Source organism: Cetorhinus maximus, unplaced genomic scaffold (assembly GCF_964194155.1).
Source record: "Cetorhinus maximus unplaced genomic scaffold, sCetMax3.hap1.1 HAP1_SCAFFOLD_306, whole genome shotgun sequence".
In the NCBI taxonomy this organism is placed as follows: domain Eukaryota; kingdom Metazoa; phylum Chordata; class Chondrichthyes; order Lamniformes; family Cetorhinidae; genus Cetorhinus; species Cetorhinus maximus.
The window spans coordinates 262,756-283,696 of NW_027596259.1; the positions used below are offsets into that span (position 1 = coordinate 262,756).

General features: G+C 44.8%; 3 protein-coding genes across 3 annotated transcripts in view; 2 read left to right on the forward strand and 1 right to left on the reverse strand.

The window, feature by feature from the left end:
• LOC144673177 (uncharacterized) overlaps positions 1-20,941 on the reverse strand; it is a 273,637-nt gene that overhangs the window by 194,175 nt on the left and 58,521 nt on the right. The window lies entirely within an intron of this gene.
• LOC144673186 (uncharacterized) lies at positions 401-7,050 on the forward strand. Its single transcript, XM_078535150.1, has 3 exons — positions 401-411; positions 4,863-4,916; positions 6,270-7,050. Exons 1-3 carry the CDS (start codon positions 401-403, stop codon positions 7,048-7,050), a joined length of 846 nt encoding a protein of 281 aa, XP_078391276.1.
• Positions 14,599-17,066, forward strand: LOC144673187 (uncharacterized). Its single transcript, XM_078535151.1, has 3 exons — positions 14,599-14,638; positions 14,796-15,307; positions 17,007-17,066. The coding sequence occupies exons 1-3, from the start codon at positions 14,599-14,601 to the stop codon at positions 17,064-17,066; spliced, it is 612 nt and encodes a 203-aa protein (XP_078391277.1).

Here is a 20,941-nt window from a genome sequence, read left to right on the forward strand (position 1 = left end):
ATGTAAGACACGAAAAGGGTTCACAGGACCTGATTGTCCCAGACACTGATCATAGGAATGTGCACAGTATCAATTATCCACATTCTTGTGTATGTTGTTAAACTTTGAAATTATTTTGAACTGATTTTCAATGTGAAGAATCGGAATGAGCTTATTTTGTTCAGTAGATATACAAGAAGGTAAATGCTCAAGTGCAAACACTGCGAGTTTGAAACTTGAGTGAATGGTTCAGATCATATCTGCAGTTGTACTAGTCTGGTTTCAAATTCAGTTCCTAATCTGTTTACTGTCTGGAATTCAAAGTGTTGGATAGAAGGGCAAGATGTACATCTCGCTAGATTGAGCTATGAAATGCCAGAATAACTTAGAGAGATGCAACCGGGGTGTTAGGAATCACAAAATGACAGAAAGGTACAGCAAATAAAGAGGCCATTCGGCCCTGAGTGCTGCTTTCAAAGAGCAGTGTTATTGATCTGAATATTCAAGGGTATTCGTAATTTAGGAAGGATGGGCAAAAAGGGAAAGGAGGCGGGGTCGCACAGTAAATAACGACAAGATCGGTACTTTCGTGTGAGAGGGTCTTAGATTGAAAGATCAAGATGTCGAATCAATTTTGGTGGAGCTAAGAAACGGGCAAGTGGCAACAAACATTGGTGTGAGTTGTTTATTGGTCACCAAACTGCAGTGGCAATGTTGGGCACTGTAATAAATCAGGAAATTAGAGCTGCAAATAACATGGGTAATACAGGAATAATATTCTGCTGTGCACCACCAGCTCTATAGTCAGTGCTTTGTAATCCATCACAGCCCTTCTCTTTCATTTTCACACCCTCTGGATCTCTTCTTGACTTGTTGCACGTGTGACATTTCCAGCTCTGATGTGAAACTTTAACTCTCACTCCCCTAACTCTGACAGAGATGTTTTGTGTTGCTTTCAGCCAGGAAGACAATAACATTGGTTTTAACAGTTCGCCCAAGGGCAGTAAATCTCAATTTCCTGACAGGGTATCAAACCTGAGGTGCAGCAGTGAAAGTGCTGAACCCTAACCAGTCGGCCATCAGGGAAGCTGCCAACAGGGCTGGAAATTTGGCTCATGAAGGCTGATTTTGGCATTTTTTCATTCCCGATCCCTTTCACCAGAGATAAATTTCTCTGACCAAATGGTCTGTTCAGGTTGAACACAATGAGCCAACGAGAAGAACCATTGCTGTTATCTGGAACATGAAATCGATAGCTTCCTCCATTAATACAGTTCTTGGCCTTTGACAGAGCTGTTAGTCATCTGACCGAATATGTGACTCGGTGTCACACTTTGTTATATAATGATCCTGGGGAACACTTTGTGATGTTTCATTAGGTTAAAGGCGCTTTATAAATATAAATTGTTGCAGTTTAACATACAGAGAAATAGACAAACTCCTCTTTCATCTTTTACCCTGAGAGCTTTTCCTTGTAACATTTTAAAATGAAGTTGCACAACTAAAGTGAATGAAGTTGGGCTGGTAAAATGTGTTCAACCCCTTGGGGAACTGAAGCACATTGGCACATACAGAGGAACACACACAGACGGATACACCGAGTGTGACAGAGGCCTAAGGAGAGACAAACGCCCAGAAAACAAGATGTCACCAACTTGGCTCAGTTTTTGTTTCATATCCGACAGGAGACTTGCAGAAGACTGACACAGAAATGGATTTGTTTGGATGGTTTTTCTTCTATTTGAATGAGAATTAATTCTACAGTCAAGCAGAAATAACGAGAAGCACAGTCAGCAAGATTCAAACCAACGTCAGGAGGCCCCAATGGATTTTAAACCCATTCACCTTAAACACTGGGCCACAGCTACAGAACTTGCTAACATGCTAATATTATTTGTTTAAAATCATAGAATGGTTACAGCAGGGAAAGTGGGCCTTCTGCCCGTCCTAGCATTGCCATTACCTGACCTTTCTCCAGAACCCTGCAATTTACACTGTCTCTCGTCGTTCTTCCTACAAAATAATAGCATGTTTAGTTAAAACACAGAAGACTCGTTCAGCCAATAACAGCATCGAGTGTATTAGACATGAACATGAAGGGAACAGTGAGGTGAAATAGTGCCACAAGCTGCGGATGGACAACTTCCAATTTCCAAAACCCACCAACCTCATCAATGCGGCTCCTCTGAAACTTTCAAGGTAAATATTGATCCTTAAAAGATGCCGCTCCCAGATCTATTCACAGTGCTCCAGGTGTGATCTAACCAGGGCTTTGTATAGCTGTAGCAAACCTTTCCCTCTTTTCTATAACAATCTCTGTAACAGGTTGTACAGCAAAATATATTAGATTGTATATTTCGACTGAGAAAAATGAGGAGGCGCTTGAACTCACAGCCATGTGTCCTGGTCAATGTTCACGAATATTAATCTGCAATATAATGAAAAAAACATTTAGGCCGACATCGAGCCCATCCGAAATCTATAGAATTATTGGATTCAAACAAACCCATCAGTTATTCTCTCTTCCTCAGCTCTACGGTGAGTGAGACAGGGAAAAGCAGAAAAGCAGCAATATTCCAGCCCCGCACTCTCCAATCACCCGCTGTCAGCAGAAAGCAGCGACTGCAGCTTCAATGAGCGGGTTACTGCCCATCCCTGGAACACAAGATACTCCAACCCGGGCCAAACCTCCCAATTCACTGAACACAGGCTCAAGGTAACGCAGGTAGATTATATCCCGGTCCCTAACCTCCGAGCAGAATTTACTGAATACCCGAGGGAATGTGTCACAAACAAAACTAACACCAACTTTCTAAATCTTTTTATTGGATGTGTTCATTTCATTTTAAGTTCTGCTGATGGGAAAATGGCCGAAATATAGGTTGGTGAATAACAGCTTGGAACCATGTTCCTCTCTCCCACTGCATTGCTGATCCTTCCAATTTAGGCATTTGGGGGCAATTATCAGTTTGATACTCAGATTAGCTCCGTCTCCATATTATAAGATGAATCTAGAAGCACTGGAGTAGGTACAATAAAGATTTACTGGAGTGATGTTAGAACTGAAAAGTTTTAACATTCAACAACGATTGAATTGATTAAACATGTTTTCTCTAGTAAACAGGATGATGGATGACATGATCGAAGCCTTTAATATTCTGAAAGGGTTTGGAAGATGCTTCTACTTGCGGATAGACAAGAATAAATAAAAGTTGGTCACCAGGAAATCCAATGTCCAATTCAGAAGCAACGTCTTTAATCAGAGATAAAAGCACAAAATGATGGAAATACTCAGAAAATCTGGGAATTTCTGTGGATTGAGAACCAGAATTATACTTTCAGATCTGTGCACTGATTGAGTACAATTCCACTGACCAGTCACAGACCTGAAATGAAAACTATGTCTCTCCACAGACTCTACCAGCCCTGTTTATAATTCGAAAATGTTCTGTTTTTATTTCAGATTTACAGCATCGCTTTCCTTTTTTTCTTCATAATAGAATGTAGAGCCCATTGCCAGAGGATTAGAGATCCAAATCTGTGCTGGACACGCCTAGGTAAAGTCACACTGTGAAAACTTCATTCAGCAGCTAATTATGGAAAAAGGTTTACTCGATCATCTGATTAGTTGACACAGCAGCAGTCACATCTGATGGAGAAAATTCAGAGATTTCATGCGTGTGGAGGCATTTACTCAGTTTGGCCACCAGTGAACAATCCAGCTATAAAAGTTCAAAGGATTTGCTCCGCAATAGGCGCATTCTTACTGACAAGACGGAGTTTAAATGTTTGGTGTATGGAAGGAGAAATCACTTCTTCACCTCACCTGCGAAGAATCCAGTCAATCCACATCTAACTGTAGCGGTTTGTTTTGTTGTTAATTACACCCAGGACAGAAGCATGGTAGAGGCCGATGCAATTTATTGTATCAATTGATTGTATAATTTAAATCTTGACCATAAAGCTGCAATTACCACCGGATCGTAACAATTTATTGGATATGTAATTACTTCCTCCCACCCAGCATTCAATGCGGGACAGAATGTGCCCTATCCAGAGCGCTAGGGTCTTACGCATGCGCACTGCGGAGTCTGATTCGCACCTGAGCATTGCGGGCTCTTAGCTGAGCATGCGCGGTGCTGTCCTGTGACTGGAGCCGTAGAGTGGATGAGAAAATGGCGACTGGAGCAGAATAACAGAGTTAGTGGGTGGGCATGACGAATGGAGCCAGCGGAGTGGGCAGGGAGGTTTCATAAACACTTGGTGCATCCCGCAGAGCCTTAATAAGAAACTACAGGCCCCGCGTTTGCAGCGAACAGACCGGAAATGACTGGATCTCTCCCTCTGCTCGGGCCGGCGGCGCGGCTGTGCAACAATGCGCATGCGCGGTCATCCTGGGTCCAGGTATCAAGAGGAGACAATATTGTGCATTTCTATCCTGTACTGACAGGGATGGATTTTGGAAACTCCTTTTACAGGGGGTTAGAAGGGGAGGATTTACACACAGCAAACTCAAACCAAGAGAAATATTTCTCAATTTCTGTTCTTGACTGACAGTGATTGATTGTTTTATAATCTTTTCATAGGATATCACATGGGAATGATTCGCAGACGGGAAACTCAAACCAAACATCAGATCAAGATCTGAAAGGCTCACTCGATTCATCAGCCTTTGAGAGTAAGTAATGAGTTTCAGGTCATTATCACTCATTGTGTAAAATTTTTTATCACACATCGAGAATTACACTGACATCAGCACACATCGACAATTACACTGACATCAGCACACACCGATAATTACACGATGACATCACCCCGCTCCCTGGGTATTTCCTCAACTGGGAGATTTTTCTCTGACTTCAGTGCTTCTGATATCTTTCCAGCTACCGTCTCCGGCAGGAGTTTATAAAGCTGAAAAGAGTTAAATTGTTTCACAGGTGAGTAGTTTTGACAATTCATCTACAACTTGGAGCTTTTAGTCCTCTGTTATCTGTGTGAGGTCCGACAGCTCTGCGGCTGGTGTGACTCCTTTACTGTGAATCTGATTCTGTGTCCATCCATTGCTCTGTTTCACCTATGCCCTCCCTGATCACCTCTCTGCTGTTGTCTAACTTCCTCTGTCTCTAATAGTGGGTGTATTTTAGCTCTGTTTAGCATTTTACGGTTACTTCTGCCAACTGCTGCCCTGACCATATGCTGCTGGCTTACCAGCTATAGCTTCCCACCATGTCTTTCATAGTCAGGAATTGTTTTTCCTGCGATATAGTCCATCTCTCTTCTACTCCTGAGCTTATATTGATCATCAGATTCTGCATCATTTTTATTCCCTGTAGTTCATTCTGCGCCCCCTGAAATGTTAACTGTGTTTCTCGCTCCACAGATACTGCCTGACCTGAGTATTTCCAGCATTTTCTCTTTTTATTTCAGATTTCCAGCAGCTATTATTTTATTGGCAAAGTTACTGAGGTGGAAATAGGCGGTCTTAGTGATATGTAGTCAGAAGCTCAGCTTAGGGTGAAATATGACACTAAGATTGTGAACAGTCTGGCTCAGCCTCAGAGTTGTCAGAGAGATGGATGCCATTGATGGTTAGGGAGTGGAGTTTGTAGCAGGGACTGAAGACAATGGCTTCAATCTTCCCAATATTTAAATGGAGGAAATTTCTGTTCATCCAACACTGGATGTTAAACAAGTCAGGATGGTGTGTGACTTGGAGGGGAACTTGGAGGTGATGGTGTTCACATACATCTCCCCTGGTCCTTCTAGGGGATGGAGGATGAGGGTTTGGGAGATGTTGGTAGAATTGCAGATGCATAAAGTCTCTTTCCTTCACCCCCTGCCTCTCCCATCTCCCTCTCTATTTCCCCCAGTAGATGCTGGTGTTTTGTATAGTCCCTGACCAGTTGGCAGGTTCCCTTCCCTGAAGGACATTAGTGAGCCAGTTGGGTTTATATTACCATCCAGCAGTTTTCATGGTCACTTTTTCCTAATGCCGGCCCCAAAAATTACCAGATTCATTCAACTCAATGTCACAACCTGTTTTTGTGATATTGTGGTTTCTCTCTCATTCACTTTTGTCTATTTAAACTATTTCCCTAGAATTTTCAATTGGGAAACCCAATGTTTCATCAGAATCTAACAGTGTCGCACAATTAGTCGTAAACTGAATTTCATCGGATTTTGAACATGGACGGAAAAAGCACCGTTCACCGTGGGGAGAAACCGTACACGTGTTCTGAGTGTGGACGAGGCTTCAGCTGATCATCTGGCCTGTCAAAACGTAAATGCAGTTACAGTGGGGAGAAACCATGGAAATGCGGAGACTGTGGGAAAGGATTCAATTATCCATCCAGGCTGGATACTCACCAGCGCACTCACACTGGGGAGAGGCCTTTCACTTGTTCTGTATGTATGAAGGGATTTGTTGATTCATCCACCCTCCTGAGCCACCAGCTCATTCACACTGAAGAGAGGCCATTCGCCTGCTCCGAGTGTGGAAAGGGATTCACTCGGGCATCCAATCTGCTGAGGCACCAGCGAATTCACTCTGTGAGGATGCCATTTACCTGCTCCGTGTGTGGGAAGGGATTCATTCAGTTATCCTACCTGCTGACACACCAGAGAGTTCACACTGGGGAGAGGCCATTTACCTGCTCCGAGTGTGGGAAGGGATTCACTCAGTTATCCAACCTGCTGACACACCAGCGAGTTCACACTGGTGAGAGGCCGTTTACCTGCTCCGAGTGTGGGAAGCGATTCACTCAGTTATCCAACCTGCTGACACACCTGCGAGTTCACACTGGGGAGAGACCATTTATCTGCTCCAAGTGTGAGAAGGGATTCGTTAATTTATCCGATCTGTTGAGACACCAGCGAATTCACACTGGGGAGAGACAGTTCTCCTGCTCCCACTGTGGGAAGGGCTTCACACAGTCATCCCACTTGCTGAGACATCAGCGAATTCATACTGGAGAGAGGCCGTTCATCTGTCCTGTATGTGGGAAGGGATTCGCTGTATCGTCTGACCTGCTGAAGCACCAGCGAATTCACACTGAGGAGATGCTGCTCTGAGTGTGGGAAAGGATTCACCTGGTCATCCCAACTGATGAGGCACCAGCGAGTTCACAAATAACAAACAGGACATTGCTGTTAATCACATCCAGGACTGAACCTTGTTCATTGTAGTCTGTTTCTGCTGATGTTAATAAACTCTAGCTCAGTTATTGGGGCTAATATTCTGGATAAGGACAAATAAAATATATTTGTGTTAAATATAGCATATCGAGTCTTGTTAATATCTCTAATACAAGTTAGTTTCTCTGGAAGGGCGCTCCCTCTCCCTTCTCTCCTCTATCCTCACCTGTAACAACAAGTGTAAGCAGCTCATGGAGCTTCTTTGTCACTAAGATTGAGACAATCCGATCAGCTGCCTCTGCTGCTTCCCTCCCTTCCACTAGCCCACCGGGACAAACTGTCTCTTTAATGTTTCACCTTGTCCAAGCCGTGAACCCACATCTTTCATTAGCTTCTCCCCCATCTCCCTTCCTGCCCTCTCAGTGGTCATCTTGTCCATGAGACACACCTCCTGCTCCATCGACCCTATTCCCACTAAACTGCTGATCCCCCAACTTCCCCATGTTCACTGATATTGTTCACAGTTCTCTCTCTTCTGGTACTATCCCTCTCTCCTTCAAATCATCACACTTTCCTCAAAAAACAATGACTTAACTCTCCTGTCCTTGCAAAGTATTGACCCAACTTCAATCCCCAGTTCCTCTCTGAACTCTTGAAAAGTGTTCACACCTCCCAAATCCGTCTCCATCTTTCCCAGAACTCCCTGTCTGAATCTCTCCAATCAGCTTTCTGCCCCACCACTGCACTGAAACAGCTCAGATCAAAGCCATCAATGACATCCTATGTGACTGTGATAAAGGTAAACTATCCCTTGTCGACCTGCCTGCAGCCTTTGACAAGGTTGACCACACCATTCTGCTCCAACACTTCTCCACTGTCGTCCAGCTGGGTGGAGCTGCTCTCTCCTGGTTCCATTCTTCTCTATCTAATCATAGTCAGAGAATCACTTGGAATGTCTTCCCTTCCCACTCCCACAGTTACCTTTAGTGTCCCCAGAGGATCCAGCCTTGGTTCCCTTTTATTTCTCATCAACATTCTCCCCACAGCGACATCATCTGAAAACACAGTGTCAGTTATCACGTGTAGACTGACAGTGCCCAGTTCTACCTCACCACCAGCTCTCTCCACTTCTCCACTTTTGTTAAATTTTCAGACTGTTTGTGGATGTGCAGAAATTTTCTCCAATTAAATTTTGAGAAGATTGAAGCCATTGTTTTCATTCCTGAGCTACCAACTCCATTCTTTATCCTATTTCTATCAGGTCATCTCTCAGCCTTCTCTTTTCCAGAGAAAAGAGCTTCAGGCTGTTTAGCCTTTCCTGGTGATTATAATGTATCTGTTTTTGGAACATTTGTGAATGAACTTTTATGTCCCTGGCCCTGGCGATGACCGACAGCAGTTTCGAGCCTTCTTCAGAGGTCGTCTCTATTGGACAGAGCGGTTTCTGGGCCGCAGAGAATTGTGGGATTTTGAAAATGGGAAAAGAAAGCACCATTCACAGTGTTCTGCATGCGGATGAGGTTTCAGCCGATCATCTGGCCTGCTCAAAACATAAATGCAGGCACAACTGAAAGCAGTTGTGCAAATGTTGACACTGGGAAGGGATTCATTTACCCATCGAAATTGGAAACTCATCGGAGCGTTCACACTGGGGAGAGGCCATTAACTGCTTAAAGTGTCAGAAGGGATTCACTCCGTTATCCCACCTGCAGACACACCAACGAGTTCAAACTGGGGAGAGGCCATTCATCTGCGCTGTGTGGAAAAAGATTCATTAATTTATCCAACCTGATTGCACATCAAAGAGAGCTTTTAAATTTCAAGACTGTGGGAAGTGCTTTACAAGTTCTCAGGAACTGATCCACCAGCAATGTATTCATACTGATGAGAGACCGTTCAGATGCCTTCTTTATGGGACTGGATTCAGGCAATCATCCCACCTCTCTCTACACAAGCGCTCTCACACTGGGGAGAAGCTGTACACCTGCACCGAGTGTGGGAAGGTACGCATTCAGTCATCCCACCTGCTGAAACACCAACAACTTCACAACGAACTACAGTGATTGGATTTTGCTGTTAATAATGTACAAGAATGAACTATACCCATTGGGGTCTGTTTCAGCTGATGTTAATAAACACCAGCCCAGTTATAAGGTTAATATTCTGGATAAAGATCAAATAAATCAACATTCTGTCAAACACAGAGGATGTTGAATTTTTAAAAACATCTCTAACACAAGTTAGTCCTTGTTTCGGACTCTCCCTCTCCCCTGTCTCCTGCATCCACACCTCCAACAAGTGTGAGGAGCTCATGGAGCTTCTTTGTCAATCAGATTGAGACAATCCGATCAGCTGCCTCTGCTGCTTCTCTCCCTCCCACGAGTACATCCTTGACCCCGACATCCTTGCAATTCTCATCCAATCTCCGACCACTCTTCTGTCTCCAAAATCATGCTTAACTCCCAAATCCATGCGCAATGGTCCTGGAACTTAGGGGTAAAATGACATTGTGAAAGGATTGTTCACCGGCTGAATTGTGACGTTCTTACTGACAAGACGGCGCTTAAATGTTCTGTGTATGGGAAGAAAAATTAATTGTTCACACCGCCTACTGAGACTCCAGTGAGTTCACATCTAAATGTAGGAGGTTTTAAAGCAGTTATTTACACCCGGGACAGTATTATGGCAGAGGACCCATGCAATTTGTTTGTCATACCAATTGACTGAATAATTTTATATATTGGTCTTGGGCTTCGTTCGTCATCGGATCACAAAACATCATTTTCTATTCAAAAAAACGACCTCTCAATGGCAGCCTGATTACCCAGCCTTCAACACGGGCCAGAATGTGCCCTATCCTCACAACAGGAGCTCCATACACATGCGTATTACGGTGTGTGCTTGGAGCATGCGCAGTGTGGCTCGTTTCATGAGCTTGCGCAGTGCTGGTCTGTGACTAAAGCTGCTCAGAGCAGGTGAGAGAATGTCGAGTGGAGCAAACTAACAGAGTTAGTGGGTGTGTGAGGGGGAATGGAGCTAGCGGAGTGGGCAGGGAGGCTTCATAAAGACACAATGCAGGCTGCAGACCCCAAATAACAAGGTACCGGTCTTGTGTTTGCAGAGAACGGGCCAAAAAAGTCTGGATTTCTCCCTTCGCCAGGCCCGGGTAACGGCCGCCATCTTTATAGGGGGCAATGTGCAGCAGGGCGCATGCGCGATCATCCTGGTCTAGGTATCAGGAGGAGATGTTGTGAATTTCTATCCTGGACTGACAGGGATGGATTTTGGAAACTCCTTTTACAGGGGGTTAGAAGGAGAGGATTTACAGACGGTTGAGATCTGACAGAGTCGCTCAATTGATCAGGACCTGGATCCTCCTTTTTTAATGCTCTGTACAAACCGATTCCCAAACTTGCCACACTCAGTCCAGGATAGAAATTCAGGACCTGGATTCTATCGGCCTCTGAGTGTAAGCATTGAGTTTCAGGTCATGAAACTGTGCAAACATTTCTTTCTCACATCCCTCCTGTACATCTTACCCAAAATCTTAAATCTGTGACCCATAATCCTTTCACGATCTGCTACTGTGAACAACTTTTCTTTAACTACTTTATGTAAACCGTTCATAATTTTGTGCACCTTTTGTTAAAACTTCCCTCAATCTACTTTGCTCCAAGGAGAAGAATCCCAGTTTCTCCAACCTAACCTTGCAACTAAAATCCCTCATCCCTCGACCCATTCTGATAAATCTCCTCTGCCCCCTCTCAAGGACCCTCCCATCCTTCATAATGTGTGGTGATCAGACACAGATGTTCCGTGTTCGTGTGTGTGACATCATCACACATCGACAATTACACGGTGACATGACCCCGCTCCATGGGTATTTCCTCAACTGGGAGATTTTTCTCTGACTCCAGTGCTTCTGATATCTTTTCTAGCTACAAGCTCAAGCAGGAGATTTTAAAGTTGAAAACTGAAATTGTTTCAGAGTTGAGTATTTTTGACCATTCATCTATAATTTGGAGCTTTTAGTTCTCTGCTCTGTTATCTTTTAGAGGTTCCATCGCTCTGGGGCTAGTGTGGCTCCTTTAATGTGGATCTGAATCCATGTCCATCTTTTGCTCTGTTTCACCACTGCCCGCCCTATCACCTATATGCCATTGTCTACCTTCCTCTGTCTCTAATACTGGGTGCATTTTAGCTGTGTGTGGCATTTAACTGTTACTTGTGTTGATTGTGTCCAAATAAGGTTTCCTCCACTGTCCATCCCCAGACCATGTGCTGCTGTCTTACCAGCTTTATCTTCCCACAGTATCTCTCACAGTCAGAAATTGTTTTTCCTGTGCTATAATCCACTTCTGAGCTCATATTGACCATCAAATTCTGCACCATTTTTATTCCCTGTAATCCATTCTGCACACCCTGAAATGTTAACTCTGTTTCTTTCTCTCCACAGATCCTGCCTGATCTGCTGAGTATTTCTAGCATTTTCTCTTTTTATTTCAGATTTCCAGCAGCTGCAGCATTTTGCTATTATTTTATTGCAGGTGTTGCTCACAGAACCGAGTCTAGAAACACAGACAGACCAATTAAGAGCCGGTTTGTATCAGGGTGGGTATCAGTTACAGAAGTTGGTCCCTGGCCTCCAGTGTAGGTCCTTTCTCATCAAGTCATAGAAGCATTGAATGATTACAATACAGACGGAGGCCATTTATCCCATTGTGCAGATGCTGGCGCTCTGCAAGAGCAAGTCAGCTAGTCCCACTCCCCTGCCCTTTCACTAACAAGACCAGCAAATATTGCCAATCCCCAGTTGCCTGTGGAGAAGATGATGTTTGACCTTCTTGAACCGCTGCAGTCCGTGTGGTGAAGGTACTCCCACAATGCTGCTCGGTAAGGAGTTACAGGTTATTCACCTGGCGACAATGAAGGAACAGTGATATATGTCCAAATCAACAACAGCAATTTGTGTTTATATAGCACCTTTAATGTAATAAAACTTTCCAAGACATTTCAAAGAACAGTATGCGTTTATAAAAAGCATTAGAGATTAGGACTGTACAATCAAAGCTCTCTGCTGTTGACTGAGTTCTGAATTGGCTGATTGATGGACACTGTAACATGGTCAGTCTCAGTTTCGTCGCAGTGAGTCTGCAGTGGTGACTTGAGTCTGATGAGGACGAGAGATTAACCCTATGAAGACAGAGTAAAACAGAACAACTGCGCTTGCACAACGGCAGCAAACACAGCCTTTAAAATAAGGATGAGAATTTTATAATTTAGGGTCTCCTTAACCTGGAGCCATAAGACATAGGAACAGAAATTAGGCCATTCGGCCCATCGAGTCTGCTCCGCCATTCAATCATGGCTGATAAGTTTTTCAACCCCATTCTCCCCATAACCTTTGATCCCCTTACCAGTCAAGGACCTATCTATCTTTCTTAAATGCACTCAATGACCTGGCCTTCTGTGGCACTGAATTCCATAGATTCACCACTCTCTAGCTAAAGAAGGTTCTCCTCATCTCTATTCTAAAAGGTCTTCCCTTTACTCTGAGGCTGTGCCCTCGGGTCCTAGTCTCTCCTACTAATGGAAACATCTTCCCCACATCCACTCGATCCAGGCCTTTCAGCATTCTGTAAGTTTCAATCAGATCCCCCCTCATCCTTCTAAACTCCATCGAGTATAGACCCAGAGTCCTCAAACGTTCCTCATATGGTAAGCCTTTCAATCCTGGGATCGTTCTCGTGAACCTCCTCTGGACCCTCTCCAGGGCCAGCACATCCTTCCTGAGATACCGGGCCCAAAATTGCTCATAATATTCTAAATGTGGTCTGACCAGAGCCTTATAAACCCTCAGCAGCACATCCCTGCTTTTAAATTCTAGTCCTCTCGAAATAAATGCCAACATTGCATTTGCCTTCCTAACTACCGACTCAACCTGCAAGTTAACCTTAAGAGAATCCTGGACTAGGACCCCCAAGTTCCTTTGCACTCCAGATTTCTGAATTCTATCCCCATTGAGAAAATAGTCTATGCCTCTATTCTTCCTACCAAAGAGCATGACCTCACACTTCCGCACGTTGTATTCCATCTGCCACTTCTTTGCCCATTCTCCTAACCTGTCCAAATCCTTCTGCAGCCTCCCTGCTTCCTCAATACTACCTGTCCCTCCACCCATCTTTGTGTCATCTGCAAAGTTAGCCAGGATGCCCTCAGTTCCTTCATCTAGATCATTAATGTATAAAATGAAAAGTGGCTGTCCCAACACTGACCCCTGCGGAACTCCACTAGTCACCGGCCGCCATCCTGAGAAGGACCCCCTTATCCCCACTCTCTGCTTCCTGCCAGACAGCCAATCTTCTATCCATGCTAGTACCTTGCCTCTAACACCATGGGCTCTTATCTTACTTAGCAGCCTCCCGTGCGGCACCTTGTCAAAGGCCTTCTGGAAGTCCAAGTAGAGAACATCCATTGGCTCTCCTTTGTCTAACCTACTCATTACCTCCTCAAAGAATTCCAACAGATTTTTCTGAGCCTGTGTAGGTCAGTGAACACAGGAGTGATGGGTGAACAAGACTTGGCGCGAGTAAGCACATGGGCAGCAGAGTTTTGGATGACCTCAAGATTACAGGGAGGTTGAATGTGGAAGACCGGCCGGGAGTGTGTTAGGATAGTTAGTCTAGAGGGAACAAAGAAATGGACGAAGGTGTCAGCAGCAGATGAGCTAATACTGGGGTGGAGTCGGGCGATGTTACTGAGGTGGAAATAGGCGGTCTTGGTGATGATGTGGATATGTGGTTGGAAGTTCATTTTGGGGTGAAATATTTCACTATGGTCGTGAACAGTCTGGTTCAGCCTCAGACAATTGTCAGCGAGAGGTGCAGAGTCAGTGTCTGGGGAGTGCAGTTTGTAGTGGGACTGAAGACAATGGCTTCAATCTTCCCATTATTTAAATGGAGTAATTTTCTGCTCATCCAGTACTGGATGTCAGACAAGTCAGAACGGTGTGTGACTTGGAGGGGAACTTGGAGGTGATGGTCTTCACATACACCTGCTACCCTGGTCCTTTTAGGGGTGGAGGTTGAGGGTTTGGGAGATTCTGTTAGGGTTCTCCTGCATCTCTCACTTCTCTCTCACTCTTTCTCCCTCCTCCCCTAGAAGCCCGAATCTTGTGTAGGCCCAGACCGGGTGACAGGTTCCCTTCCCTGAAGGACATTAGTGAACCAGTTGGGTTGTTATGACAATTCAGCAGTTTTCATGGTCACTTTTTCCTCGTGCCGGCCCCACAAATTCCCAGATTCATTCAGCTCAATTTCACAACCTGCCTTTGTGTTTTTGTGGGTTCTCTCTCACTCCCTTTTTTCTGTTTTAAATCAATTTCACAGGGTATTTGAAGGGGAGGATTTGCTGTCGGGAAACTCACACCAAGACCTGAGAGAGTCACTTGATTCATCAGGACCTGAATATTATCGGCCTTTGAACATGGAAGCAGAAAGCGCTGTTCACGCTGGGGAGAAACCGTGTAAGTGCGGGGACTGTGGGAAGGGATTCAATTACCCATCTGACCTGGAAACTCATCGACACACTCACACTGGGGAGAAACCATTCACCTGCCCTGAGTGTGGGAAGGGATTTACTCAGTCATCCACTCTGCTGACACACCAGCGAGTTCACACCAGGGAGAGACCCATTCACCTGTTCCGAGTGTGGGAAGGGATTTATTAGTTCAACCAACCTGCTGACACACCATAGAGTTGACACTGGGGAGAGACCGTTCACCTGCTCAAAATTTGGCAAGGGATTCACTCGATCATTCGACCTGCTGACACACCAGCGAGTTCACACCGGGGAGAGACCGTACACCTGCTCTGAGTGTAGGAAGGGATTCACTAGGTCATCCCACCTACTGAGACATCAGCTGGTTCACTCAGACCAGAGACAGTTTACATGCTCAGTCTGCGGGAAGTGCTATAAAAGTTACCAGGACCTGATCTTACATCAACGTGTTCACACTGATGAGACACCGTTCAGGTTCTCTCACTGCAGGACTGGGTTCAGGCAATCATCTGACCTCATTGTACATCAGCGCAGTCACACCGGGGAGAGGCCGTTCATCTGTTCGATGTGTGGGAAGGTATTCACTCAGTCATCCAACCTGCTGAGACACCAGCGAATTCACACTGGGGAAGGGGCTGCTCACTTGCCCTGACTGTAGGAAGGGATTCATTAATTGAACCTACCCACTGAAACACCACCGAGTTGACACTGGGGAGAGACCAGTCAGCTGGTCTGTGTTTGGAAAGCGATTTACTCAGTCATTTGTGCTGCTGAGACACCAGCGAGTTGACAAGTAACAACAAAATCCAATTACTGTAGTTAATCACATCCTGGACAGAACCATGTTCATTGGGGTCTCTTTCTACTGATGTTAATAAACTCCAGCCCTGTTGTAGAGGCTAATATTGCTGATACAAATCAATTAAATCAACTTGGTGTGAAATACAAGGTGTGTTGAATCTTTTTAATATCTCCAATACTCTGCTTCTCCCCTCTCACCTCCAGCAAGAAGTGTGAGGAGCTCATGGAGCTTCTTTGTCACTAAGATTGAGACAATCCGATCAGCTGCCTCTGCTGCTTCCCTCCCTTCCACTCTCCCACTGGGCCAAACTGTCTCTAAGGTTCACTCTTGGCTGAGCCCTGAACTCACATCTTTCTCCAGTTTTCCATCTCCCCTCATGTCCTCTCAGTGCTCATCTTGTCCATGAGGCCCTCCTTCTGCTCCCTTGGCCTTATTCTCACTAAACTGCTGATTATCCAATTTCCCCTTATTAGCTGATAACATTAATGTTTCTCTCTCTTCTGGTACTGTCCCTCTGATCATCAACTCTATCGTCATCACCCATCCTAAAAATAAATTCTTGACCTGACCATCTTTTCAAACTACCACCCCATCTTCAACCTACATTTCCTCTCCAAAGTCCTTGTACTTGGTGTCCCTCGAGGATCTTTCCTTGGCTCCTCCTATTTCTCATCTACATGCTGCCACTAGGTGACATCATCCAAAAGCACCGTGTAAGTTTTCACATGTACACTGACAACACCCAGCTCTACCTCCCTTCCTCCCCACTGTTACTAAATTATCAAACTGCTTTTCGTGTATCCAGTGCTGGATGAGCAGAAATTTCCTCCAATTAAAATTTGGGAAGATCAGAGCCATTGTCTTCGGTCACCACTACAAATTCCGTTCCCTAACTACCGAGTCCATCCCTCTCCCTGGGAACTGTCTGAGGCTGAACCACACTGTTCACAATCTTGGTGTCATGTTTGACCCCAAGATGAGTTTCTGACCACATATCTACACCATCACTAACACCGGATATTTCAATCTCCATAACGTCGCCTTTCTCCACCTCACCCCAGCTCATCTGCTGCTCAAACCCTCATCCATGTCCGTGTTACCTTTAGACTTGACAATTCCAATAAAGTCCTGGCCGGCCCCTCACATTCACCCAACCCCCACACGGAAATGTGAGATCATCCAAAACTCTGCTGTCCACGTGCTTTCTCATGCCAAGTTCCATTCACTCATCATCCTTGTGCTTATTGACCACAATTGGCTCCTGTTCAAGCAATGCCTCAATTTTAAAATTTGGAACATTGTTTACAAATCCCTCAATGGCATCATCCCTCCCAATCTCTGTAATCTCCAGTCGCACAACCCTCTGAGATATCTGTGCTATCTCATTCTGTACTCTTTAGCATCCCTGATTTTAATTACTCCACCATTGGTGGCCGTGCCTAGGTGCAAAGTTCCGGAATTTCCTCCCTAAACCTCTCCACCTCTCTCTCCTGATTAAAGAGACTTGTTAATATCTGCCTCTCCAATCAAGGTTCTGTCCATTGACCCGAATATCGACCCATGCCAGTCGATGTCAAATGTTTCTTTATGAAAGTCCTGTGAAGCACTTTGGCATGTTTTGTTACATAAAAGGTATTACATAAATCCAAGTTGTTTCTGTTTCACCACAGCCAGTTTGTGCACAGTAAGATTCCACAAACAGCAATCAGACTAACTGATTAATCCAGTTTTTTTTGGTGGTGTTAGTTAAAGCACGAATGTTGGTCCCACTGCACCAGGAGATCTCCCCTGTGGACAGGATGATGAGTTGTTGAGCTCTCCTGAGCTGAGAGTGGAGCTGATTGAGCTGTCAGGCCTGCAGTGTTCCTTGAAGAACCGCTGTCTGGGATCTTGCCTCTTAATTCACTGACTCCCAGCTGTAGTTGTTTCTGCAGTAAAATAGTTAACTTTGAATATCAATCCCAACTTAATCTTCGGAGCAAAATCTGCAACTTTAAATCAGCTGCAGAAGAGAAAGAAATTTCAATAGAGGAGGAGGAGGTCACGAAGGTGCGACAGTGGATGAGACTTTCTGGGTTTGAGCAGTTCAACTGGAATTCCATCCTTGCCGGGTGTCTTGCCACTTGCTAAGGAATCAATGGCCTTTTCGAGCTCAAGTGATGATGGTTCCTCGTCCAACTCAATCATGAAAGGAAGCTGCAGGATAGAGTCAAACGGAGACTGGGAGATGTCTGTCCGACAGGTGTACAGCTCACAGTCGTGTTCACCCCAGGGGGACATCGGTTTAATTCTGTCGGTGCGAACTTCAACATCTACTGATTTCAGGGGGACAACTTTGGTGATTGTCGGACCAAGCGCCCTCCTGATCCCATCATACACAGTACGTAGATTTCCATTGTCACAGGCAGTTTGGATTTCATGATCTGGGCTGATCCAGTGTTTATTTACACAGTATCTTCCTGTGTTTTAAACAACTGTGTCAACTAATTTCAATTTACACAGTGTTCTAGCTGTTGGGTTGTAATCGGGTAGGCTTTGCTTTTTGCTTCAATGACAGATTCATCTCTGCTGAGTGGGTCTCAAGCCAGTCTTTGTTGTGGGTTCCACCTTTCGCAAATGTTGTTGCTGCTGTGTCAGAAATGATTGAACTCAGCGCCTTCCAAGATTCAGCAATATCAACATTGATTGATGAAGCTTCCATTGATGAGCCTATAAAACACTTGACTATTTTGTTTATGGTCCTTGATAATTAAATTTCACCAATATAAAATGCAATATAACAGTAGGAAAGTTTTACTGCAGCTGTACAGGGCCTTGGTGAGACCACATCTGGAATATTGTGTACAGCTGTGGTATCTTTATTAGAAACATATATAATTGCATTGAAACAGTTCAGAGAAGGTTCACTCAACTCATCCCTGGGATGAGGGGCTTATCTTCTGAAGAAAATTTGACCTTCACCCATTGGAGTTTAGAAAAATGAGAGGTGATCATAATGAAACAGATAAGATCCTAAGGGGACAAAACAAAAAATGCTGCCAAATCTCAGCAGGTCTGACAGCATCTGTGGAGATAAAGACACAGTTAACGTTTCGACTCTGTATGACTCTTCTTCAAATCCTGAGGGGATTTGATAGGGTATGTAGCAGGAGGATGGTTCAGCTTGTGAGAGACAGAACGAGCGGACACAGTTTAACAATATGTGGTCTACCATTTAAGATGGAGTTGATAAGAAATGTTGTTCTCTCAAGGGGTCATTGTTATGTAGGATTATTTTCTACAGAAAGCAGTGAGGGCTGGGTCATTGAATGTATTAAGAGCTGAGTTAGAGAGATTATTGATAAACAACAGAGTCAAGGGTTATGGGGGACAGACAGGAAAGTGGAGTTGATACCACAACCAGATCAGCCATGATCTAATTGAATGCTGAAACAAACACGAAGGGCTGAATGGCCTCCCTCCTGCTCCTAAGTCTTTTGTTCCTATATGTCTCTATAATGGAGGTGTCACTATGAGTAATGTGCAAGACGGTAAGAATTGTCAGCAAGGATTAATCAGCACTTTCTAATTGGAGATGTTAATCAGTGGAACCTCTCAGACACTAAATTGTAGAGTTTGCACCAAAGATCAATTTAAGATTGAATTACAAGTCCATAATTTTATTGAAATTGAGTTCCTGTTGAGAATTCCTGAATTAAGGGGAGAGGTCACAGATGGTGCTTTCAAAAAAGGACAAAATGCAGTCCTGAAAATTAATGACATACCCAGAGTATTAAACTCCAACCAGTTATAGGGTTGCTAACATCAACACAAACAGACCAAATACAGTCAGACTATCAGTCCTGCATGTGATTAAGACCAGCAATAACAGCAGAATCTAACTCCTACAGTCACTTGTGAACTTGCTGGAGTCTCGGCAGCTGGATAACCAATGGAATCCCTTCTCACACACAGTGCAAGTGAATGGCCTCTCTCCAGTGTGAACTCGCTGGTGGGCTTTGAGGTTGTCTGAGCCTCTGTCTACAGGAAGTGCAGCTGAATGACCTCAGTGTGAACTCGCTGGTGAGTTACTTGTAGCAGGATTCCTAGCCTCTGACCTGGACTTGTAGCCACAGTATTTATTTGGCTATTCCAGATCAGTCTCTGGTCAATGGTAACCCCCAGAATATTGATAGTGGTGGATTCAGTGATGGTAATGCCATTGAACATCAAGGGGCGATGGTTGGATTCTCTCTTGTTGGAGATGGTCATTGCCTAGCACTTGTCTGGCACGAACGTTACTTGCCACTTGTCAGCCCAAGCCTGGATATTGTCCAGGTCTTGTTGTATCTGGACATGGACTGCTTCAGTATCTGAGGAGTCACGAATGGTGCTGAACATTGTGCAATCATCAGCGAACATCCCCACTTCTGACCTTATGATGGATGGAAGGTCATTGATGAAGCAGCTGAAGATGGTTGGGCTGAGGACACTACCCTGAGGAACTCCTGCAGTGATGTCCTGGAGCTGAAATGACTGACCTCCAACAACTACAACATCTTCTTTTGTGCTAGGTATGACTCCAACCAGCGGAGAGTTTTCCCCCTGAAACTATTGACTCCAGTTTTGCTAGGGCTCTTTGATGCCACACTTGGTCAAATGCTGCATTGATGTCAAGGGCAGTCACTCTCACCTCATCTCAGGAGTTCAGCTCTTTTCTCCATGTTTGACCCAAGGCTGTAATGAGGACAGGAGCCGAGTGGCCCTGGCAGAACCTAAACTGAGCATCAATGAGCAGGTTATTGCTGAGCAAGTGCCACTTGATAGCACTATTGATGCCCCCTTTCTGGATGTGATAGGACTGCAAAGCTTTGATCTGATCTATTGATCATGGGATGCCTAGCTTTGCTTATCACTTGCTGCTTATGCTGTTTGGCATGCAAGTAGTCCTGTGTTATAGCTTCACCAGCTTGACACCTCATTTTTAGGTATGTTTGGTGCTGCTCCTGGCATGCCCTCCTGCACTCTTCATTGAACCAGGGTTGATTCCCTGGCTCTATGACAATGTTAGAGAGGGGGTTATGCCAGGACATGAGGTTACAGATTGTGATTCAGTACATTGCTGCTGCCAATGATGGCCCACAGCACTTCATGGCTGCCCAGTCTGTTTGAAATCTATTCTATTTAGCATGGTGATAGTGCTACACAACACGATGGAGGGTATCCTCAATGTGAAGATGGGACTTCATCTCCACAAGGGCTGTGTGGTGGTCACTCCTACCAGTACTGTCATGGACAGAAGACTCTGCGGCGAGCAGGTTGGTGACAATGTATGCTTTTCCCTCTTGTTGGTTCACTCAGCACCAGCTGCAGAGCCAGTCTAGCAGCTATGTCCTTTCAGACTCACCCAGCTCAGTGTGTAGTGGGGCTACCGAGCCACTCTTGGTGATAGACATTGAAGTCCCCCACCCAGAGTACATTCTGTGC